The sequence below is a fragment of the Musca vetustissima genome, unplaced genomic scaffold (genome assembly GCF_032173495.1).
Source record: "Musca vetustissima isolate MV318-11 ecotype Yass unplaced genomic scaffold, APGP_CSIRO_Mvet_v1 utg28897, whole genome shotgun sequence".
In the NCBI taxonomy this organism is placed as follows: domain Eukaryota; kingdom Metazoa; phylum Arthropoda; class Insecta; order Diptera; family Muscidae; genus Musca; species Musca vetustissima.
In genome coordinates, this window is record NW_026875576.1 from 80,487 (window position 1) to 99,952 (window position 19,466).

A 19,466-nucleotide genomic window follows, 5' to 3' on the forward strand; every position below is an offset into this window, starting at 1 on the left:
AGGTTTGCGAATTCATTTTCCTTAAAACCATTTAATATTATTTCCAGTTCATTGTCATCCAGTCGTCGTGGATGTATTGCTTCTTTGTATTTCAGTTTACTTTTAAAAATGTGACATTCATTGGAGCATGTCGTCGCTGTCGTATGCGCTTTACATTCGTCACACAATTCGTGGGCCACATATATGTGACCCATATAATTCCAATATTTTTGAAAATCATAAATTTCTTGTCGAAAATATATTTGTTGGACATTCTCGTAACAGGATATATGTATTAATCTTGTTAGATCATCATCATTTTGTAGAATATTTTCAATAATTGGTATTGTGGCAGCAATGGCCACCCCTTGATTTATTATCAGCATGATATTATCACCTTTAGTATCTGGGGAATATTCAAATTTGCCTATGGGTCCACGAAATTCCATTTCATTGTCAATTTCCAAGTTCCTCAGAACACTAGACATTGGTCCTTGATATTTTAAGTTAACGAGTATTTTAAATTCCATTTTCTGCACATCCCACCAGTATGGTGAATAAGGCCGCAATAAATATTTCCGTTTCCTTTCATCGTCGTTTTCAACCACACATCCTTCGGGGACACGTAACATTAAGTGATAACCAGGATTCATATCAAATATATAAGATTTTGAGATTTCGGCTAACACAGACTTGAAATGGAATTGCCAAATATTACCACCAATAAAATGGGATTTCTTTTCTACTAAACGAAAGGGCGTATAATGGAGTAGCACATTTTCTTTTCCAGTTTTATCACGGATTTTGGGTTGTTTCACCGGCATATCAAGGACACAATTGGCACAGCCATTTCCACAGCAATCACTTTCATTTATATCGCCGTTGTTTGCCATTAAATATTAATTTTTATGTTATTTCTTCTTATGGAATGTGGTAAGATGTGAATAAAAGGCTACATTTAACCGCCTTTTGGTCAGCTGTTTCATGTGATAATCAAATCATTAGGGGTGTTCACACTTTGAAATATATTCTATAACAATTCATAAGACATGTTATCGGTTATCGAAAAGGCTGAAGTTGGTCTATTGAATTTGTTTAAAGAATATTTTTTAAGAACCTTAAAATAATTTATAAAGAATCTGGGGGGTGGGGGTGAATCTGGGGGGTAACACCCCATAGTTAGTTTTGGTCCGCGGTAACAGAAGCCATGAAGGTGGGTTATCAAACTATTCCAATACCTACAACATACACTGGTTGTAATAGATTAATATGATCACCCACCTCCGCCCTATCCGCCACCTGGGGACGCGTCCGATAGGAGACTAACAACTCCCTCGGGGCTTATTCAATAAGATAATTACATTTTTGTAGTCAGGACTTCAACCTCTTATTGCCTTTGAAAATGTTTGGAACTGTGGAAAATACTAGGGTCCCTGCGGAGGTGCATTTCTCCGAATCCTTATGACTATCTGTGGTAAAAATTTCAAAATGTTCCGTAACCTTAAACTTGACATTTTTCGAAATGCGACTGTTATTTTTCTCTTGATTGTTCTATTCCATTCGTATTCAATCAGCTGGTTACCATTTTATTATGTCTCATTCTAAACAAACGGTTGCCACGGCTTTATGCTTCTCACTCATTCGTAAATACGAGACGGGTGCCTTTCTTTTTTTTTTGGTTTGTTTCCATCTGGTCTTTATCGGCATTCTGCGCTGTATCTCCTGCTATTCACAAAATACGAAACGTTTTTCGACTAGGTGCGACATTTTCATTTCCATGATACTTACTTAATGCTGCTTGCTTATTGCTAGGATAGTGTAGTATCTTGAAAAGAAGAAAAAAAAACTAAAAAATCTGCAACATATTGTGAAACTTTTATGAAAATTCCTACCATTTTGTGTACCTTACAATAATGCCGAACATATCAATGGCCAACCTGACTACATAAGCTGCAAGTAGCGCCCAATATTCATAAATATTTCAAGTGGAAAAAGAGAAAACTTGTTGCTCGGTCGGTGGTTCCACCAAGGTGATTTTACAAATAATCCTGATCCTGTTTCGTCTGTGCTCTCTCCGAATGTGTTGCGGGGAAAATGAATCTGCAATCCTTATTTAGAGATTTTAATCCCAGGTAAGCAAGCATATGGTTGCATTATTAGTCAATTGTAAATTGTATTTTTGGATGACATATTTCTCGGGGTTCGCGTGTGTGTGTGCGTTTCTATGCTTGCAGCAAATTCATTGTACACTGCAGTTTATTTACATTTGTGACGTTGTTTGCATTACGCTTAGATGGTTACATCGATTGGCCTTGGTATTTCATTTTTACACCACTGTGGATATGGAAGGCAATAGCAGCATTGGGTGCTACCATTGGTGCAATAGTATGGTGCCGTTATCCTCACTACAGGTAAGTTTAATAAATTTAAAAGGAGAATATTTTAATTTATTTCTTATGGCAATTTGCAGACTTGAAGGTGATTCCTATACACAATTTAAGGCCATGCTAATATCATTATCTCTCCACCTAATCCTATTGATGTTCGAATTGCTGGCCTGTGACAATCTCACCTCAAAACGCCACCTCTGGGTATTGGTATTCATTCCCTTGATATTTGGTTCGGTGGCCAGCGTTGGTGCCTGTGTCTGGGCTGTAAAACATGATCGTTCATTTGAGCTGGAATTGTTTTTGGCCGTCAATGCATTACAATTTGTATCCTTGCCATTGAAATTGGATCAATTTGTAACATGGAATTGGGAGGTGGTATTTGTACCAATGTGGATTGTGATTTGTTTGAGCTTAGTTAGTGAGTATTATATGAGAGGAGTGAACCATTATTAGCTGTGATGATTTTTTTTTCGAAATGTCTAATTTATCAATGTTATTTTTAGGTGTTCTCTACAATATTATATTTTGTGGTATTATGATGAGGACCCCAGAGATTTCATTGCAACAGAAAAAGGCCGCATTAAATGCAGCTGTGGGTAATGTTTGTACAGTACTGCCGCTTTTATTTTTTCAGGTATGTTTGAAAACGGAAATATAGAAATAAAATCGATGAAACCGCGGTTCATTTTGAACTTTTTACCACATATAGCTAAGAGCCCTGTTTACAAAATTGTATATTCCGGTTTACAAATCGTGCGAAGAAGTCCCAGACTGGTTGGTGCCTACCAACATACAAATTTGACTAAGAATTGAGACTACTTAGAAAAGAAAATAATCACCCTCATTACGGTTGGCGATGTGGTGGACCCTGTTGCACATATATGACAAATCGGTATTATGAAAGTCGTTACAATACGCTAAATTTGTCTTTCAAGATTCTGTTGACGCGTACGACATCTGCTGTACTACGACTACGCCTACTGTAATAAGGGTGAATATGGGAACAAGACTAGCTTAGGGCCAAGCCGCGAATTGTTTCAAAATTTTTACCCTTAAAGCCCTGATAACAACAATATAACCTTTTATATTCGAAGGCAATATGGGTATCATTTAAAAGCCATTGAAATGTAATAATCTTATGGACAAAGTACAAACTTCCTGAGATATAGAGATTCAGTAGTTACCTTTGAATATTGTTATTGTGTTTAGTATCAAACAGTGCAAATAGAATTGTTTTATATGGTGGCCAAATTTCGTACCAACATTTCAGACCTTCAGTTGTGAACAGATCTTCTTTTTTTAATATAATATTCGGAAAAAGCTTCTGGAATCAAATAGTGACGGTGAAGAAGATACCCCAAAACCAATAAGAGATGACGGTATAGAGTGTATACCACCTAGCCAAGATGAGGCCAGAATAACAATCGGCTGAAGAACAATAAAGCAGCAGGAGCCGATGTATTACCAGCCGAAATATTCAAGACTGGTGGCCAGATGCTTGTCAGGGGCATGCACCAGCTAATTAGTACAATTTGGCTAGAGGAATGCATGCCCAATAATTGGAACCTTAGCATCCTGTGTCCCGTGCACAAAAAAAGGAGACAAGACGATATGTGCCAACTATAGTGGAATTAGTATTCTTCCAATCACATATACAGTGCTATCCAGTGTGTTGTGTGAACGACTGAAGCCAATGGTCAATGACATTATTGTTCACTTTTTCGATAACATTTTATTCCTAATTTTTGGACAAGAAATTTGGAGAGAAACATTATTTTGAAAAAAATATAATTTTTAAGGGTTATATATTCGGAGAACCACTATGCAAGAAAATTGGAAAAAAATATTTTGAAAAAATATAATTTTAAACTGTAATATATTCGGAGAACCACTCCTATTATTCGGTATTTTGGGCTAGTTTTTCAACCGAATTGACTGTAATTTGATATTATGGATTATCATTGAGTAATAAATTCCCCTACCAAATATTATCAACGATGGTCTATCTTTAGGGTAACGCTTATATAACAATACTTCCCAAATTTCGAAATTTGAGGAGTTTTTGTGATTATGGCCTTTCAAAATAGTGATATGGTTACTTGTGGAAAAACATAAAAAGTAACCCGCGAACAGGCTATCAAATATTAAAACAAAAAATATTGCGTTAAAATCAAAATTTATAATTTCCATTATCGTTAGAAAACAAAAATTAATTGAAACAAATCTTGATCTTCGTTACAGGTTGTAATCTGCGATAAACTTGAGGGTGAACTGAAATTCCCATACATTGTGATTTTCTCGCCCCTACTGGCCTCCATCTTTGCCCTGATTGTTCTCAGCTTTAGTGCTAAGGGTGGCAATAAATGGTGGTTTGGAATACGCAAATCCTTCAGTCAATTCCTATTGTCGGCCATGCCTTTTCTACAAGAATATGGTAATATTTCCTATCATGCTGAAAGCAGCAGCAATGCCCAACAATCACAGCCACTGGATGGTAGTTCATCATCATCGAGTACAGCCCATTTGGGTGATTTCGACAAGCACATGAAGAAGAGTAAAAAATCAGCTAAAAATGATAGCATGAAACCGGTGGTACCCATAATAAGTATTGATATGCCCGATTAAATGAATCATGAACATGCATATCGCATATGTATGTTGTAAGAGTTTTTGGTATTTTCTTTCTATTGTTATTTTTTTAGAAAAGACTATGTGAACTAAAATACTTGCATTACACGTTTTTTTAAATCATCATATAAAAAAATTATTTCATCTTTTTTTTATTCACATTAATTAGGTTTTAACAAAACACAAAAGCAACTCTTTCAGCGGAATGTTTAAGGTGTGTGTGTGTTTGTTTCACATAGATTAAACAGTATTTGTAATAAAAAAAAAAAAACATTTTTATTAAAATTTATTTTTGAAACACAAACAAAAATATCCACTTTCATTTTCCGTTATTAGAAACATTTATCGAATCTCTCTATTGAAAAAAAAAATAAAAATGTCAAATGAAAACAAAACTATATTTTTCTAACATCAAATACTAAATACAATGTAAATCCATATGTATAGCATATACAAATAAAATACTAATGATATGGCGTCATATATATACATACTTCTATAGTTAAGGATTTATGTAGTAGAAAATAGTAAATTTAAAAAAAAAAAAAAAACAAAAAAAATTAAAAAATGAGTTTTAATGTGAAGGAGGATCTAAAGAGGAAACACATACGAGGATTCAGGCATGACATGTTAGACGTCACCCTACCCAAGCAGATAATACATTGACATCTTGTGTATTGACTCACAGCATTCCAACATATCCGCAGAAAATATTCAATATAGGTCCCTTTTTATACCCTTCACTACACTGTGGTCAAGGTATTATTTCTTTGTGCATATGTAACAGGCAAATGAAAACGAGATAGACACATGGTTTCTTTTGAGAATATTTATATAGAATCCCTTTCTGAGTCGATTTATGCATATCCGTCCGTCCGTATGTCCATGTTAAATTGTAAACAAAATGCATGTCGCATTTTTGATTCGAATTGGATGAAATTTGGCACAGCCCATTTATTTGGCCCAAGGACGAACCCTATTTAAATTAAGAAAAATCGGTACAGATTTATATATAGCTCCCATATATATTTTCGTACGATTTAAGGTAAATGGTGCACCAAAGTCGCTATATATCCTCCGATTTGAATGAAATTTTGCACAGCGTACTGAATTAAGACTAGAAAGATGTGTGTTAAATTTCGTGAATATCGGTTCAGATTTATATATAGCTCCCATATATATTTTCGTCCGATTTTATATAAATGGTGCACCATAGTCCCTACATATCCTTCGATTTGCACGAAATTCTTTTTATTTGTATACTTATTATAATTTGTATTTTTTATTATTTATTTTTTACACATTAGTTTTTAAATTTAAATCCATGAACCGACCGTTCGCCCACCCATGATTTCGAAATTTCTTTAAAATTGCATCTAAGGTGAGATATATACACACCAAATAAATGTGTTTGCTTTTATTTTGAAAGATAAAATCAATATCAAATTTTGTGTTGTTATTGTTGTTGTTTTATGATTAAATGCATTAAATTCATCGTTTAGTTGTATTAGTCGTGATTCTGCATATATAAGACTCATTTATGGTCATACGCATGCATACCACATAATGTCATTTGCTTTCTTCCTTCCTTCCTTTTGTCTAATTTTCATCATTTTCTTCACCCTCCCATCCTGTCAATTCCACCGTCGAATTATAATGTTCACCCTGACTATACATATGACGATGATAGGTTATTATCAATGGTGCACCACCAAATTCTTCTGCTCCTTGGATAGTGGGTGAGCCATCTGCTTGTATTACTTCAATTGGTACTTTGAGAATTGTCGATAGAGCTTTTAATTCGATTTGTCCACCCCAGGCTGCCGTATTGCGTACATCATCACAATATTTTTCAAATTCCGCATCGTTTAACAAATCACCAGTCTGGGGATTTGTCATATAGGGTAAAAGCGTATCTTTGTTGGCGTGTATATAATTGGCAGTCTCATGACGAAGCTCTTGGATATTGTGCGATCCCAAACCGTGTTGCTGTAGCTGATGACGCACTGCATTATAGAGACAATCACCATCCGAGGGGATGTCGTGCAGAGCCAAGTTGCGTTTTTCCAACTTATCCACCAGTTTACGATATTCAACAGCCTTGGGTGCAAAGACCGTCTCTTTGACAGCAGCCTTTATTTCTTCTTCCCGTTGACGTGCTTCGCGTGATTTTTTATCCCTACGTTTTTGTGCCTTCGATATGCGTTGTTGAGGTTGTTTATTATTGTCCACCGGGCTCTTTTCGTTACATTCGGCTGCAGTATTGGCATTGATTTCGGCTTCAGCTTTTTTCAATTCTTCGGCTTGTCTTGCCTCCAGATTTGCTTCCAATTTGGCAGTTTCTTCCAGCACCTCTTTTCGTTTCTTTTTATCGGACTTGGGTGCATTTTTCTTTAATTCTTGGATTTTAGCCTGAAGTTCTTTGCGCTCCTTGCGGTGTTTCGCCTGTACATCTTCAATGGATAGCTTCGTCAATGTTGTTGCGGTGGTGTCAATTAAAGTGTCAGTTGGATCCTCCATTTATACGTTGGTTAAATGAAAGGTGATGAGTTAATTTGTCTGCTCCCGTACACAAAAACTTATAAATCTTTTAACCTCTTTCAGGTTCTGGAACAGATGGAACAGAGCAAATGTCTTCCGTTTTGGCCAATTTCACTACAGCAGTGTCGTCCCGGAGCGAACTGTTCAATGGAACGACTTTGGGAAATGAACGAACGGAATTATTTCCAGTTCATTCACTTTAGTTCACATTGCCCAGTTTAATTCATGTCGTCGGTTTGTTTTTAAGGTGTGTGTGTGTGTAATTGAAGAATCTTTGTGTTATACTGTAAAATGTTAAAAATTCTGTAAGAAATTTATATATTAACAAAAAAATACGATAGAGATGGAACTAGTTCCTTTTGTGTAAATGAACGAGAAAGATTTTTTCGATTTATCGAAAAACAGCTGATACCCAAATCGATTGTATTATTTAGAGTTATATAGCTCGACTTTTAAATAATAAATTTGCCAACGATTGGTCTCATGCAAGATCTATTAATAAGGTCACCAAGATAGCAATCGAAATCGGAAAACAGCTGTTTTTTCTCAAGTCTAATGTCAAAAATTTCGACTTTGTTTACGTTTTCATAATGGGAGTCAATTCACAATAATGCATTTTGACAGCAAACTTGAGAGGTATCGATAATCAGCTGGTCTCCCTTGGTGACCTTATTTATAGGCCATGGTCTCATGGTATAATAATAGAAGGTAACAACAAGTGTTGTGGTACAACAAACGATACAACAACCACATGGAAATATGTTTGTGTAAGTTATACTAGTGTCAACGTATTTTGACAGAAAAATGTAAACAAACAAATAAATTATATTTATTTTGAAAATAAAATATTTTCGAATCCCTAAAATAAAATTTGAAAAACATGAATGAAAATCTATCAAATTTATATTTCTATCGCTTCCACATCTTTCCTATAATTGAGCCATTGCCACTTATATGTGTAACACATATGAAAATGCAGGGAATTGGGAGTTATTCAATGAAGAAAGATTTGCTTCCTCAAACTTTTCCAACAGGCAGATTTATGCCATGTACAGACGAGCGTTGTTCGCTCTCTCATTCGTTGTTCGACCCCTAATCATGAAGTAATTACTTAGTTCCCCATACAAAATTGTCTGAGCGAACATCGACTTTTGTACGTTGTTCTATTCGAATCACTCTCTGAATAACCAAGAATTTTGTCCCATCTCTAACAAATGAAAGAATTTATCGAAAATAAATTAATTTTGACATCATGAAAAAATTTTTCAAACTTTTTCAGTAAAATTGAAAATGATGAATGAAAAGTAATCAAAATTCTAGTTTTTATATATGCAGAAGGATGTAAATTTTGTTGTATACATAATGCAATATGCATTTCTTTCCCATTGGTTCTAATTAGCGTACAAAACGAAAAACAAAAGTGGAGAAACCCAAACAAAAAATTCTCCAAATTTTTATTTACATATACATATGTGACATTTGAGTTGAGAAAATATAAAAATTTATTGAAAACAACAATATTTTCAAAAAAATGGAAAACATGAATTAAAAGTAAAGAGATAGGGGCTGATATTATAGTCAGGAGAAAGAGAATTATTTTTTCTATTTAGATCCATATGCGTTTCATGCGAATATGTTAGAATTTTGGTGTAAAACAAGAAACAAAAAGTTTGAAATAAAAAACTCTGATGACATGTATTAAGAATAGTGTTGTATGAACGGGTTAATTCATGTACGTAATTCTGAGAGCGAACTACGTTGTTCGAATGCCCGTCAGAACATGGCATTAGTAAAATGAATACGGGAGGACATTTAATAAAGAACAATTTCGAATTGTATGCGTTCACAATTTTCCTTTTGGGTGATTTTTAAAAATATAATTTGTGAAATTCATATTGACACTAGTATTACGTTGGAATCAAATCAGCTGGGACTTGCCTTTTATAATTGTACCATGGATTGGTCTGTTCCCGTACTGCAAGAATCGAATACTTCTTTCTAGGTTAACACATTTTCTTTTACATGTATATCGAAATAAAAAGTAAAAACTAGTAGATTCTAGCAGTACGGGAACAGATCATATGTATTAAATGACGTTTAGGGCATATTTACATCGAGCTTATTACCATTGAGATAATTACTAAGCCAGAACTTGATAATATTAGACAATATTTTTTAAATAATAATTTCTAAATCGATTCAATTTATTTTTGTCCAATATAAAAATGCCTTCCAAAACATATTCAATATACATACCTGCTGAATGGTCATAAATACATACAAGAAAAGAAATTATTTTTAAATCTACACATGCGGTGTGTTATTGTTTTTTAAGATAAAATTATCTTATGGAAAATGAGTAGTAGTTTATTTTTGTATATATTATTATTTATATATATATGTACATACATATTTGTTTTTCTGTTTTGCATCGCATTACGAATTCAATGAATTCATATATAATAATTATTTATTATTAATGTATTTGTCTTGTTTTATTTTAAACAAAAAGAATAAAAAATAGTTTATAAAACTAAATGAAAAAAATAATAAAAAATTAAAATAGTCAAAAATTGTATTTTTTTAAATTTTAAACAAAAATGTTTTTTTTAATTACCACCTTGTCCATAATAACCCCCACCATAATTCGGCATACCAAAGAATTGCATATTTGGATGGCCGGGTATTTGTTGTTGATGGGGATCGGGGGCCCATGGTTGTTGCTGTTGGGGTGGGTAGCCAGGTGCCGGTGGACCACCACCATATGGATTTTGATTATAACCCATGGCGGGGGGATTATAGTAATTTGGTGGCATTTGATTGTAACCACCACCAGCATGTTGCATATCGGGATAACCACCGACGCCTTGATGGTGAGATGGCTGCTGTTGCTGCTGATAGTATGCCATATTGTTATGCTGTTGTTGCGCAGGTGGTGGCGGTGGTTGTTGCTGCTGTTTATTTTGTGGTGGCATTTTTGGTTTTTGGCCACCACCATCGACGGGAGGAACTGGTTGCGGCAGGGTGCTGGCCGATTTCGAATTGCTCTGTTGCAGTGAACCCATTAAATTGGCAATAAGATTTTGTGTATCACTCAGTGGATCTTTGAGACCAGCCGGATTAAATGTCAAATCATTTTGAGATGCCAAAGAGACAATGTGATCTTTGCTGGATTTGCCTGTGGATTTACCAGAAGCATCATTCATTGAGTGCCGCGATGTTTCATCGGGTGTTCCACCGCCGCCGGGATTTATATTTCGCGATGCTGCCTTAAAAACTTCATCGAAATTATAATCATCATCGTCATCATCATCCAAACTAAATTTGTTGGGATTAACGGAATTTCTAGCCCGTTCATCAATGTCATGGCTAGGCGGCGATCGAACACGACGGTGTTTGTCCTGATCTTTACCCATCGCTGAAAAAGGTGAATCGTTGTTAGTATTTGGCGAATAGTAATTTGATTTCTGTTCCATACCACCATCATCTAGGCTATCAGAAGAGGATGCTTTACTTGTACTGGGCATCGGTTCAGGGGCTATATCCGAAGTGTTTACATATTTTCGTAGTTTCTCGACACGTAGTGGATCCACAGATTCCAATTTCTTCAAATGGGCAATAAGATGATGCTGCTCTTCACTAGATAAATGTTTAAAGTTTTGCAATAGTGTCTGTAAATCAGAGTCCGTCAGCGACTCCAAGGTACTGGCATTGGCATCATTTTTCGGTGTTTCTTTTTCCACCGAAATGTCTTTACTGAAATCGCTACGTATCGATGAGGGTGGTCTGAAAGATGATCTGCTGTCCGTTTCAATGTGGCCAATATCTATTATGCCAGCGGAACTACTGCTTTGTGCACTAATTAGGGGCATAAGACCCAATTCGGAGAGTACATTTTTCGAATATAACGGCTTACCATCAAGTTCACGTTTTGATTTCGATAATTTTACCATTAACAAAAAGAAATATATTAACTTATCCATGTCATCGGTGGAGACATCCTCGCGACCTTGCATTACCAATGCAGCAGCCATTTTGGTGGCAACCATTTGACGATCAAACGGCAAGTCTTTGATATTTACTTTAGCATTGAGTTTATTTTTACCGGCAATTGTAGAGGGAATTGCAGCGCCGCCACCGCCGCCACTTGTTGAATCGTACGATTTATCTTCCTTGACCTCATCGTTTGTGTTACCTATATTTATAATTTTGTTTTTTTTTTCGGGGAAAATATAACAAATAAATAAACGTAGTATTATTAAAATGAGATTTAAACAAAAAAGAGATAATTATTTTTGTAATAATGTCTACTTATGTAGTTTGTTGTATGAAAAAAGCTCCTTTTCTTTATTGAGTTTGTTAACACTTTTAAATATTTCTTTTTAACTAATAATTTTGTAGTGCTCATATTTCTTCTTTTTATAGTTATTAACACTTCTTCTTACAGATACAATCATTGAATGGATTAACATTTAACTTTTTGGTATCACAAAAATAAATAAGATTAGTTCTCTATATCCGTGTACAACGAAACAGTATTTTGCACTAGTAAATACATTTCATAGTAAATGGTTGTGATATTATGGCGCACCTTTTTAATATCAGAATCAATGCTTGGAACGAAATTTACTTAACAATGTGTAGTGTATTTTTAATATTATTTTTAGTAAGAATAATCAATAAAATATATATATATATACGTATACAACTGAGCTCACTTTCGGTCAAAATGACTTTGTTGATATCGCGAAAGGTGGCTGTTGTTTATTGGTAATATTTGTCAATTATAAAATATATAAAAAAGGATTGGAAACTCGTGATTTAAACATTGAATATTGAAATGTACGAATACTATTTTCTGGAAAGTTTATATACATAGCGTGTCTGACAAATTAATATACGAGGACAGTTCGGGAAGTTCTTAACCTGGCATAAAAAGCGCCCGAAACTGGCCATGAACAGTAATAAGAGTTTTATAAGAGCGAAGGTTGTGTATGGCAGGACGACAACGGCCAATGCGCCGGCGTATATCAATGAATGAGATGATCTTTGGGAGTTACGACCACTTCACCGATTCATGTGAGGTATGCCCTAGCTGAAGATACCCCCCAAATATCGAGCAAAGGTCTAACAGCCATAGACATTATTAGAAATACATAAAACAATGAGAGATTATATGAGATAGTAGCGGATAACCCACGAGTTAAATCCAGTTATAGTGCAATATTTTACGAGTTTGACGACATTTTCCAAAAGATCAGAATAAGTTCATATAAATATCAGGATAAATTGACTATTAGAACAAATATTTTAACATGTACGAAGCAGAATGAAATACGTGCCACACGAGATGGAATACTACAGATGTAATGACTTCACCATTTTTGCCACTGATGCTTCGTTGGGCGTGAGGCCACAGGGTGTGGTGTATACAATGTGTCCATTAAGGACAAGTTTCTAAGTTGGGCATTAAGTCCTCGTCCATGTTCAGCGAACTTTATGCTATCAAAAAGGCCTTGAAATTGCGGAAGAGGATGGTTATGGCAATCTGGTCATCTTTACAGACAGCCTTGCGGCCGGCCTGTAAGGCTCTAGGCTCTGGAAGCTCTGACAATTATCAGGTTGCTGAATGTTACAATTTCTTGAGGAGAACAAATGCGTACAGATGTGATGTGGTTTGGACTCCGAGTCATAAAGTCATACTATTTAATGAAGTTGTGGATTTTTGGCAAAGCAAGCGGTGGATGCAGGAACACCAATTGTGGCATAGCTGAATACGAAGGAGGCAATAAAACAAATAGAAAGGAGAGTAAAGGACATGTGGAATAAAGAGTTTCAGACAGTTTCCTTGACTGAAGGCAGATTCTTTTCCCAATTCTGTGCCGATGTGTATAGTAAACCGTGGTATTGCAAAATCAATTTGAGCCCGGAGGACACAAAATTAATTAACAGGCTCATGACGGGACATTCGTATTGCAAAGTCGATCTACATTGTATAGGTGCCAGTGATTCCTGGCAATGCGATTTATGCGGTGTTCCTGAAGACATGAAGCACTGCATTTTACTTGCCCAAGATATAATCAATTAAGAACCGCTTATACCACCCTTTTTTTCAACACAACAATCTTATGACAATCCTGAAATCCACTGAGGAAGAGCTATTCAAGAAATTAATTCGCTTCATCACCTGGAAGCAGTTTTGGTTCCGGAAATTCTTTGCCTCCGTTTTGCAGTTTTCGTCACTACATACGCCTTATTTATTTTATTTATTTATTTTTCATACATTCTAATGCCAATAAGTCTTTTAGACCAAAGTCGACATCATTTTAAGTACAAGTTTTTAGCATATATACATGACCAAGCAAGAAACATATTTTATATTCTAAATTCATATTAATTACAATTTAACAAAGATATATATGATATAAATTAAACTTGGCTCCCCAGCCAAAGAAAATAGGAAAATTTGAGGAAATACCCATAATTTGTTGATAATTACACCCATACTAATGAATCAAATTAACTTTATTGACGAAGGTACAATAAATAATGTTGCTTAAATGTATAAGACGAACTGGCAAAATTGCGCAAACTATTTGGTAGGTTATTCCACAACCTAGCTACTCGAACGACAAACGATCTATCATAGATTAATGACCCAAAGCGAGGAAGGAGAACTTGCGGATTTCGTGTAGATCGAGAAAATGTGAACTTTGTGTGAACCATCTCTGGAATCGCAGTTTTTACTATTTTATAAAAACATACCATAACTCGTGCATTTACAAAAGATTGAAAAGGCACTCCAAGGAACTCCGTAACATAGTTGGGAACGTGATCACGATAATTTAATCGATAAACAAAACATAATTGACTAGTGCCAGATATAATTTCAATGCCATATGTAATGACAGACATCAATAATGCATGTGCAAGTTGTCTTCTTACAAAAAAGGGCAAGTAATAAGTTGTACAGTGTAGTCTACGCAAAATAGATATGACTCTGGGAAATAAAGAGTCAATATGAGAACTAAAATCATGTTTGTAATCAATATACAAACCCAGACATTTTATCATATCAACTACTTCAACAATATTTCCATTGATATGCATTGTAAAAGAATTACCACTCTGTCGAATTGATCCAAATAGCATTGACTTCGTTTTGTCGGTATTAACAATAAAATTATTCAGCTCCATCCATTGGCCCACTGTATTCAACGTTGAATTAATTGCAGGCAGTAGTAAATCAACATCACTAGGTGATCGAAAAAATAATTGTATATCATCAGCATATATAAATGGAGAACATATATTTAAATCAATTGAATCATTAATATCGTTGATGTATAAAATGAAAAGCAATGGACCAAGAACAGAGCCTTGCGGAACACCACTACTAACATAACGAACACTCGATACTACTCCGTTGAAATCCACAAACTGAGAGCGACCATTTAAGTAAGAGAAAATAAGCCTGCAGGCTGTATCATCAAAGAAAAATCTATAACGTAATTTTTGAATCAAAGTAGCATAGTCCACCCTATCAAAAGCTTTGGACAGATCCAACGAAATCAAAACACCATTATCGCCTGCATCTACGGCCTCTCTAATTGTTTCAGTAAGATGCAACAGGTGAGATACTGTGCTATATCCACGTCTAAATCCATATTGAAAGGAATTTAACAATTTTTGGTTTCCAATAAAATCTAATACTTGTCTTTTCATTAGATGTTCAAAGATTTTAGAAAGTGAAGGTAGAATGCTTATTGGACGCAAGTTATCTACTGAGAAAGAACCTTTTGCTTTAGGTATAGGTACTACACGAGCGACCTTCCATGCTGTAGGGAAAATCGACGTTGTAAAAATGGTATTATAAAAATGAAGCAAATAATTAGACAGATAAGGATATATGATTTTTATAAACTTTATTGGAACTCCATCAGTTCCCAAAGATTGAGATTTTATGGAATTTAATGCATTGAAAATATCCTCCTCAAAGATACAATCAAAGGAAAAAGAAGTTTGTTCACCCAAATACCCAGATAATTCTACTCTGTCGGCAGTTGGAACAGATCCAGACTGAACAAAGAAGTCATTTATATCGTTCACGTTTATTTGACTACCATCACAACCCGGAGATCGTAAGTCGGATTAAGTCGATATACTTAAAATCTTTGATTGATCTGTTTCAAGTTTTTCTATTATTAAAGTTCTGTGTACTATCGCTCTTGTTTGTATTTTCATCAGCTGTTAGTTGCAGCTTTCGTTTTGAATCTATAGTTGGACTGTGGACTACTATTACACTGTTTATGCGAGAAGCTTGATGTACCTAGTGTATGATCGTTTTTGGATTATACTTTTTTGGAAGAAAACCTGGCCACACACACAAAGCACTGTATAACAGAAAAAAAGTTAAGTATATTGGAAACTTCCATCTCTATTATGAACACATGTTAAATTTTATTTCGATCTGGCAACTTCCAAAACACTGAACTTTTTTCTTTTTCCAAAAGACTGAACTTTTATAAGGTCAAAAAAATTACCAAAATATTTTATTTGACGTAATTTGGCCATATGCATCTTGGGAAATGTCTCTTTCATGGGTGTTTCAACGAGGCAATTACCAAGCACGCGTCTATGTTGGTGAAACACCTGTCAGTCACCAGACCTAAATCACATAGAGAAACTTTTGGCAAATTTTAATTTTTATGTTGCCCTGAATGATTAGGGGCATAACATCCCAAAGGACACACACGCAAAGCACTGTATAACACACACAAAGCACTGTATAACTCCATGGCACGAAGATGGACAGAAATCATTAAACAAAAAAATTAAGTTGCAAATGTTTTGAACACAGAAAAACACGAGTTTTTACGTTATTTTGAAAATTTACAAGAAATTTTGGTTGATATGAAATTAATATTTTATAATTCTTAATATTTTAGCATTTAAAAATTTTGTTTCAATTTTTTTTTATTTCAATGAAATTAAGAGTTTTGTCCCGCAGATGACTTGGTTGCAAATGTTTTGAGCAGTACTGTATATTTGGGAGCATATGTAAATCTGATTTGATTTTCACGAAACTTAAAACACATCATTTTTTTAGATTTAATTTAGTATGAAGCAAGCTTTCGATACGCGCGGATTTTTAACAAATATTTTTTTAGATTAATTTTTAACAGTGCTATATTGGATTACTTTTTATTATAGCAATTTTGATCAATATCATGAAATATTAATTTTTTTAAATACAATTACTTCCATATATATTTTCTAGCATCAATTAGGTCATTGATCACATAATTCGAACTTTAGATATTTATTTATTTTATTTCTTATTTCATTATGTAACAATAAAGCCTAATAAGGCCAAACTATCCATGAAATCCATGAATATCTCTAAAAAATTTTGAAATACCAATAAGTAGGATTACTTTGTACATCCGTTTCGTACAAAAAGTACACATTAAGTGCTATGCGCAACACTTTAAAAACAGAACAACCGCCGTCCATAAATCAATTTGATTTTATGTGTCTTACCTTTAACACAATTTAATATTTTTAAACATTTTTCACACAACACAAAGAACAATGCGCGTTTTCAAATTACTTAAAAAACTTCTAATATTTAAAATCTAAAAAATGTCCAAACTTAAAAATTAATCTAATTTAGTCTTTCCTAAATTTCTTCTTAAATACCCTACTCTATAAATACATAAAATACAAATTTCTATTTATATGCTATGCATACTTACACAAATAATCACATAATGTGTGTGTGTTTATACTCACCTTGTGTTACTTGATAAATAACGCCAGCAATATTTTTAATAGCTTTCTTGACGGCACGCACTTTATGTGCATCATCTAAAACATCGGCAATTAACAGACCCTTTAGCTTTTCTTTGATGGTTTCGAAAAATACACAATTATCTTCATTGAGTAAAAGATCATCGGATGAATTGGCTTTCACTTTTTCCAATGCCAATGCCTTGCCCAACAGATCAACGACCTTGGGACCGAGACTACCCAAATGTTCTTCCAGAGCGGTTAAGAGACGTAGAACCCCAACTACCGATAGGGGACCATCGTCTTCCTTTGCCTCATCTTCTTTGGAATCCCGGGTAGTTGTATCTTCATATTTGGGTATTTTACTTGAATCCAAAATGCGATATGGACCCGCAGATGCATGGGCGGGGGGATAATGTGCCCCACCTCCAACCACACCACCATGTGGCATTGGAGGATAACGTGAAGATCCACCATACTGATAATAGTCCGTAGGTGTATCTATGGGATTGTAACCACGAGGCCCCGTCGGACGATGTGGTTTTGGTGCATGACGGTGTTTACTACTTATGTGATCATAATCATCCGAGAATGGACTTAACGAACGTGATTTGGAACGTGAACGCGACCGATAACGATAATCACCACCTCGACCACGACGTGGTGGTGAACGACCGCGCGGTGAGCGAGATCGAGATCGCGACCGAGTACGTCTGGGCGGTGGTCTTCGACGACCAATTGGACTTTCCTCATCGCTAATATCGATGACATCCGATACGACCTGCCGTTGTACACGATTTACAGTCACCTTATAACGCTCCTTAAGTTGATCAACTTTTTCCTCAGCATCCTCGGGAAGACCTAGTTTAATTTTGATTTCTTTCTTCTTCTTTTCCACATCAGCATTGAAGAGTTCTTTCATTCGCTTCGTCCAGAAAACAATCCATTCCGGTTTGTAGTCATATTTGTTGGGATCGACCTTTTTCTCAGCCTGCAATTCTTTGTAACGGCGATTCCAAAACTTTTTCCACTCTTCTGGATATTGTGGATGTTTCTCCGGGGATTTTTCATAGTCTTTTTGCAATTTTTCAACTTGTTTTAAATGGATTTCCAAAATGCAGCGGTACTTTTCCCACTTATAGCGTTCTTGGGCAATATGAGATGCCTGCAGGGATAATTCTTTGGGAGTGGGCAATTTCTTTTCTTCTTTGTCGTCTTGCGGCTCATCGTTGGCATAGGACGTGGGGGGTTTACCTCCTCCTCCTCCCCTATTGTGGAATTTGGGTTTCTTTGCAGAATCATTATTATCCGAATCACTGGAAATTGCATCAAACTCATCTCTTTTTAGTGGCGCCTTTTCTGTGGGGGAATTTCTTTTATGGCCTTTAGACGGGGGGTTACTTGACCCATCTGATTTGCCTCTAACATCAATCAATGTCCGATCAATGGCATTTAAGAAATTCGGACCATTTCGTTCGTCATGATGAAACGATGACATTACTGCCTCGGTATGCTTAGTTTTCTGACGACGAAATTCATCGGCATCCATTGCTTTCACTTTCAAACGACCATGAAAATCTTCAATAGCCTCGGCAATACTTTGTATTATGGCAATGAGAATATTGTGGGAATTCGGTTTATACTTCACCGGTTGGAATTCACGAACACACGAAGGATAATGTTTTTCCAAATATTTCATACGATGATTAAACGATGTCCAATGGTGTAGTATGGTGCGGGCATCACCACGTTTGTCGCACAACAAACACAAGTAACCCGGTTCGGGACGATCACTTTCATGCAATTCCAAGGTATATTCGATACCAATTAAAGCATTGGCTTTATACTGATCGATTGTACTTTGAATACGTGGAGCCTTGAGTATTTCTTCCTCAAAGCCGGGTGGTACCGGCTCACCAGGTGTAATATCCACCATAATGGATGTTTATGATTTCGAAATTTCACAGAAATAAATTCTTCTTTTTCTTGAAATACTTTCAAAATTCACACGCAAAAAAATAAAGAAAAGAACGCGCGATATATAAATGTGACGTATTTACTCAGACTCACATTCACTCACTTGTCAACTTGTGAAAAAATACCTAAAGAAATCGCAAGAAAAATGCATTATTTCCG

General features: G+C 35.2%; 3 protein-coding genes across 3 annotated transcripts; 1 reads left to right on the top strand and 2 right to left on the bottom strand.

Annotated features, from left to right (window-relative positions):
- The first annotated feature begins 2,073 nt into the window (after positions 1 to 2,073).
- Positions 2,074 to 4,994, top strand: LOC133338065 (transmembrane protein 185B). Its single transcript, XM_061546248.1, has 5 exons — positions 2,074 to 2,111; positions 2,214 to 2,390; positions 2,450 to 2,787; positions 2,873 to 3,003; positions 4,611 to 4,994. Exons 1-5 carry the CDS (start codon positions 2,074 to 2,076, stop codon positions 4,992 to 4,994), a joined length of 1,068 nt encoding a protein of 355 aa, XP_061402232.1.
- Positions 4,995 to 6,596: 1,602 nt separating this feature from the next.
- Positions 6,597 to 7,517, bottom strand: LOC133338058 (deubiquitinase OTUD6B). Its single transcript, XM_061546241.1, has one exon. The coding sequence runs from the start codon at positions 7,515 to 7,517 to the stop codon at positions 6,597 to 6,599; it is 921 nt and encodes a 306-aa protein (XP_061402225.1).
- Positions 7,518 to 10,147: 2,630 nt separating this feature from the next.
- Positions 10,148 to 19,266, bottom strand: LOC133338060 (uncharacterized protein CG7065). Its single transcript, XM_061546242.1, has 3 exons — positions 17,330 to 19,266; positions 12,391 to 12,422; positions 10,148 to 11,733 (listed from the first exon to the last, which is right to left on the bottom strand). The coding sequence occupies exons 1-3, from the start codon at positions 19,264 to 19,266 to the stop codon at positions 10,148 to 10,150; spliced, it is 3,555 nt and encodes a 1,184-aa protein (XP_061402226.1).
- Between the last annotated feature and the right edge of the window lie 200 nt (positions 19,267 to 19,466).

What these genes read in the sequence shown, in the direction of transcription:
- LOC133338065 (XM_061546248.1), top strand. Translation starts at nt 2,074, where the DNA reads ATGAATCTGCAATCCTTATTTAGAGATTTTAATCCCAG. An exon ending in TGCCGTTATCCTCACTACAG is followed by an intron (nt 2,391 to 2,449) that starts GTAAGTTTAATA and finishes GGCAATTTGCAG; the next exon opens with ACTTGAAGGTGATTCCTATA. An exon ending in TGCCGCTTTTATTTTTTCAG is followed by an intron (nt 3,004 to 4,610) that starts GTATGTTTGAAA and finishes TCTTCGTTACAG; the next exon opens with GTTGTAATCTGCGATAAACT.
- LOC133338058 (XM_061546241.1), bottom strand. Translation starts at nt 7,517, where the DNA reads ATGGAGGATCCAACTGACACTTTAATTGACACCACCGCAACAACATTG.
- LOC133338060 (XM_061546242.1), bottom strand. Translation starts at nt 19,266, where the DNA reads ATGGTGGATATTACACCTGGTGAGCCGGTACCACCCGGCTTTGAGGAA. An exon ending in TATCAAGTAACACAAGGTGA is followed by an intron (nt 12,423 to 17,329) that starts GTATAAACACAC and finishes TTAATTTGTCAG; the next exon opens with ACACGCTATGTATATAAACT. An exon ending in TATAAACTTTCCAGAAAATA is followed by an intron (nt 11,734 to 12,390) that starts GTATTCGTACAT and finishes TTATAAATATAG; the next exon opens with GTAACACAAACGATGAGGTC.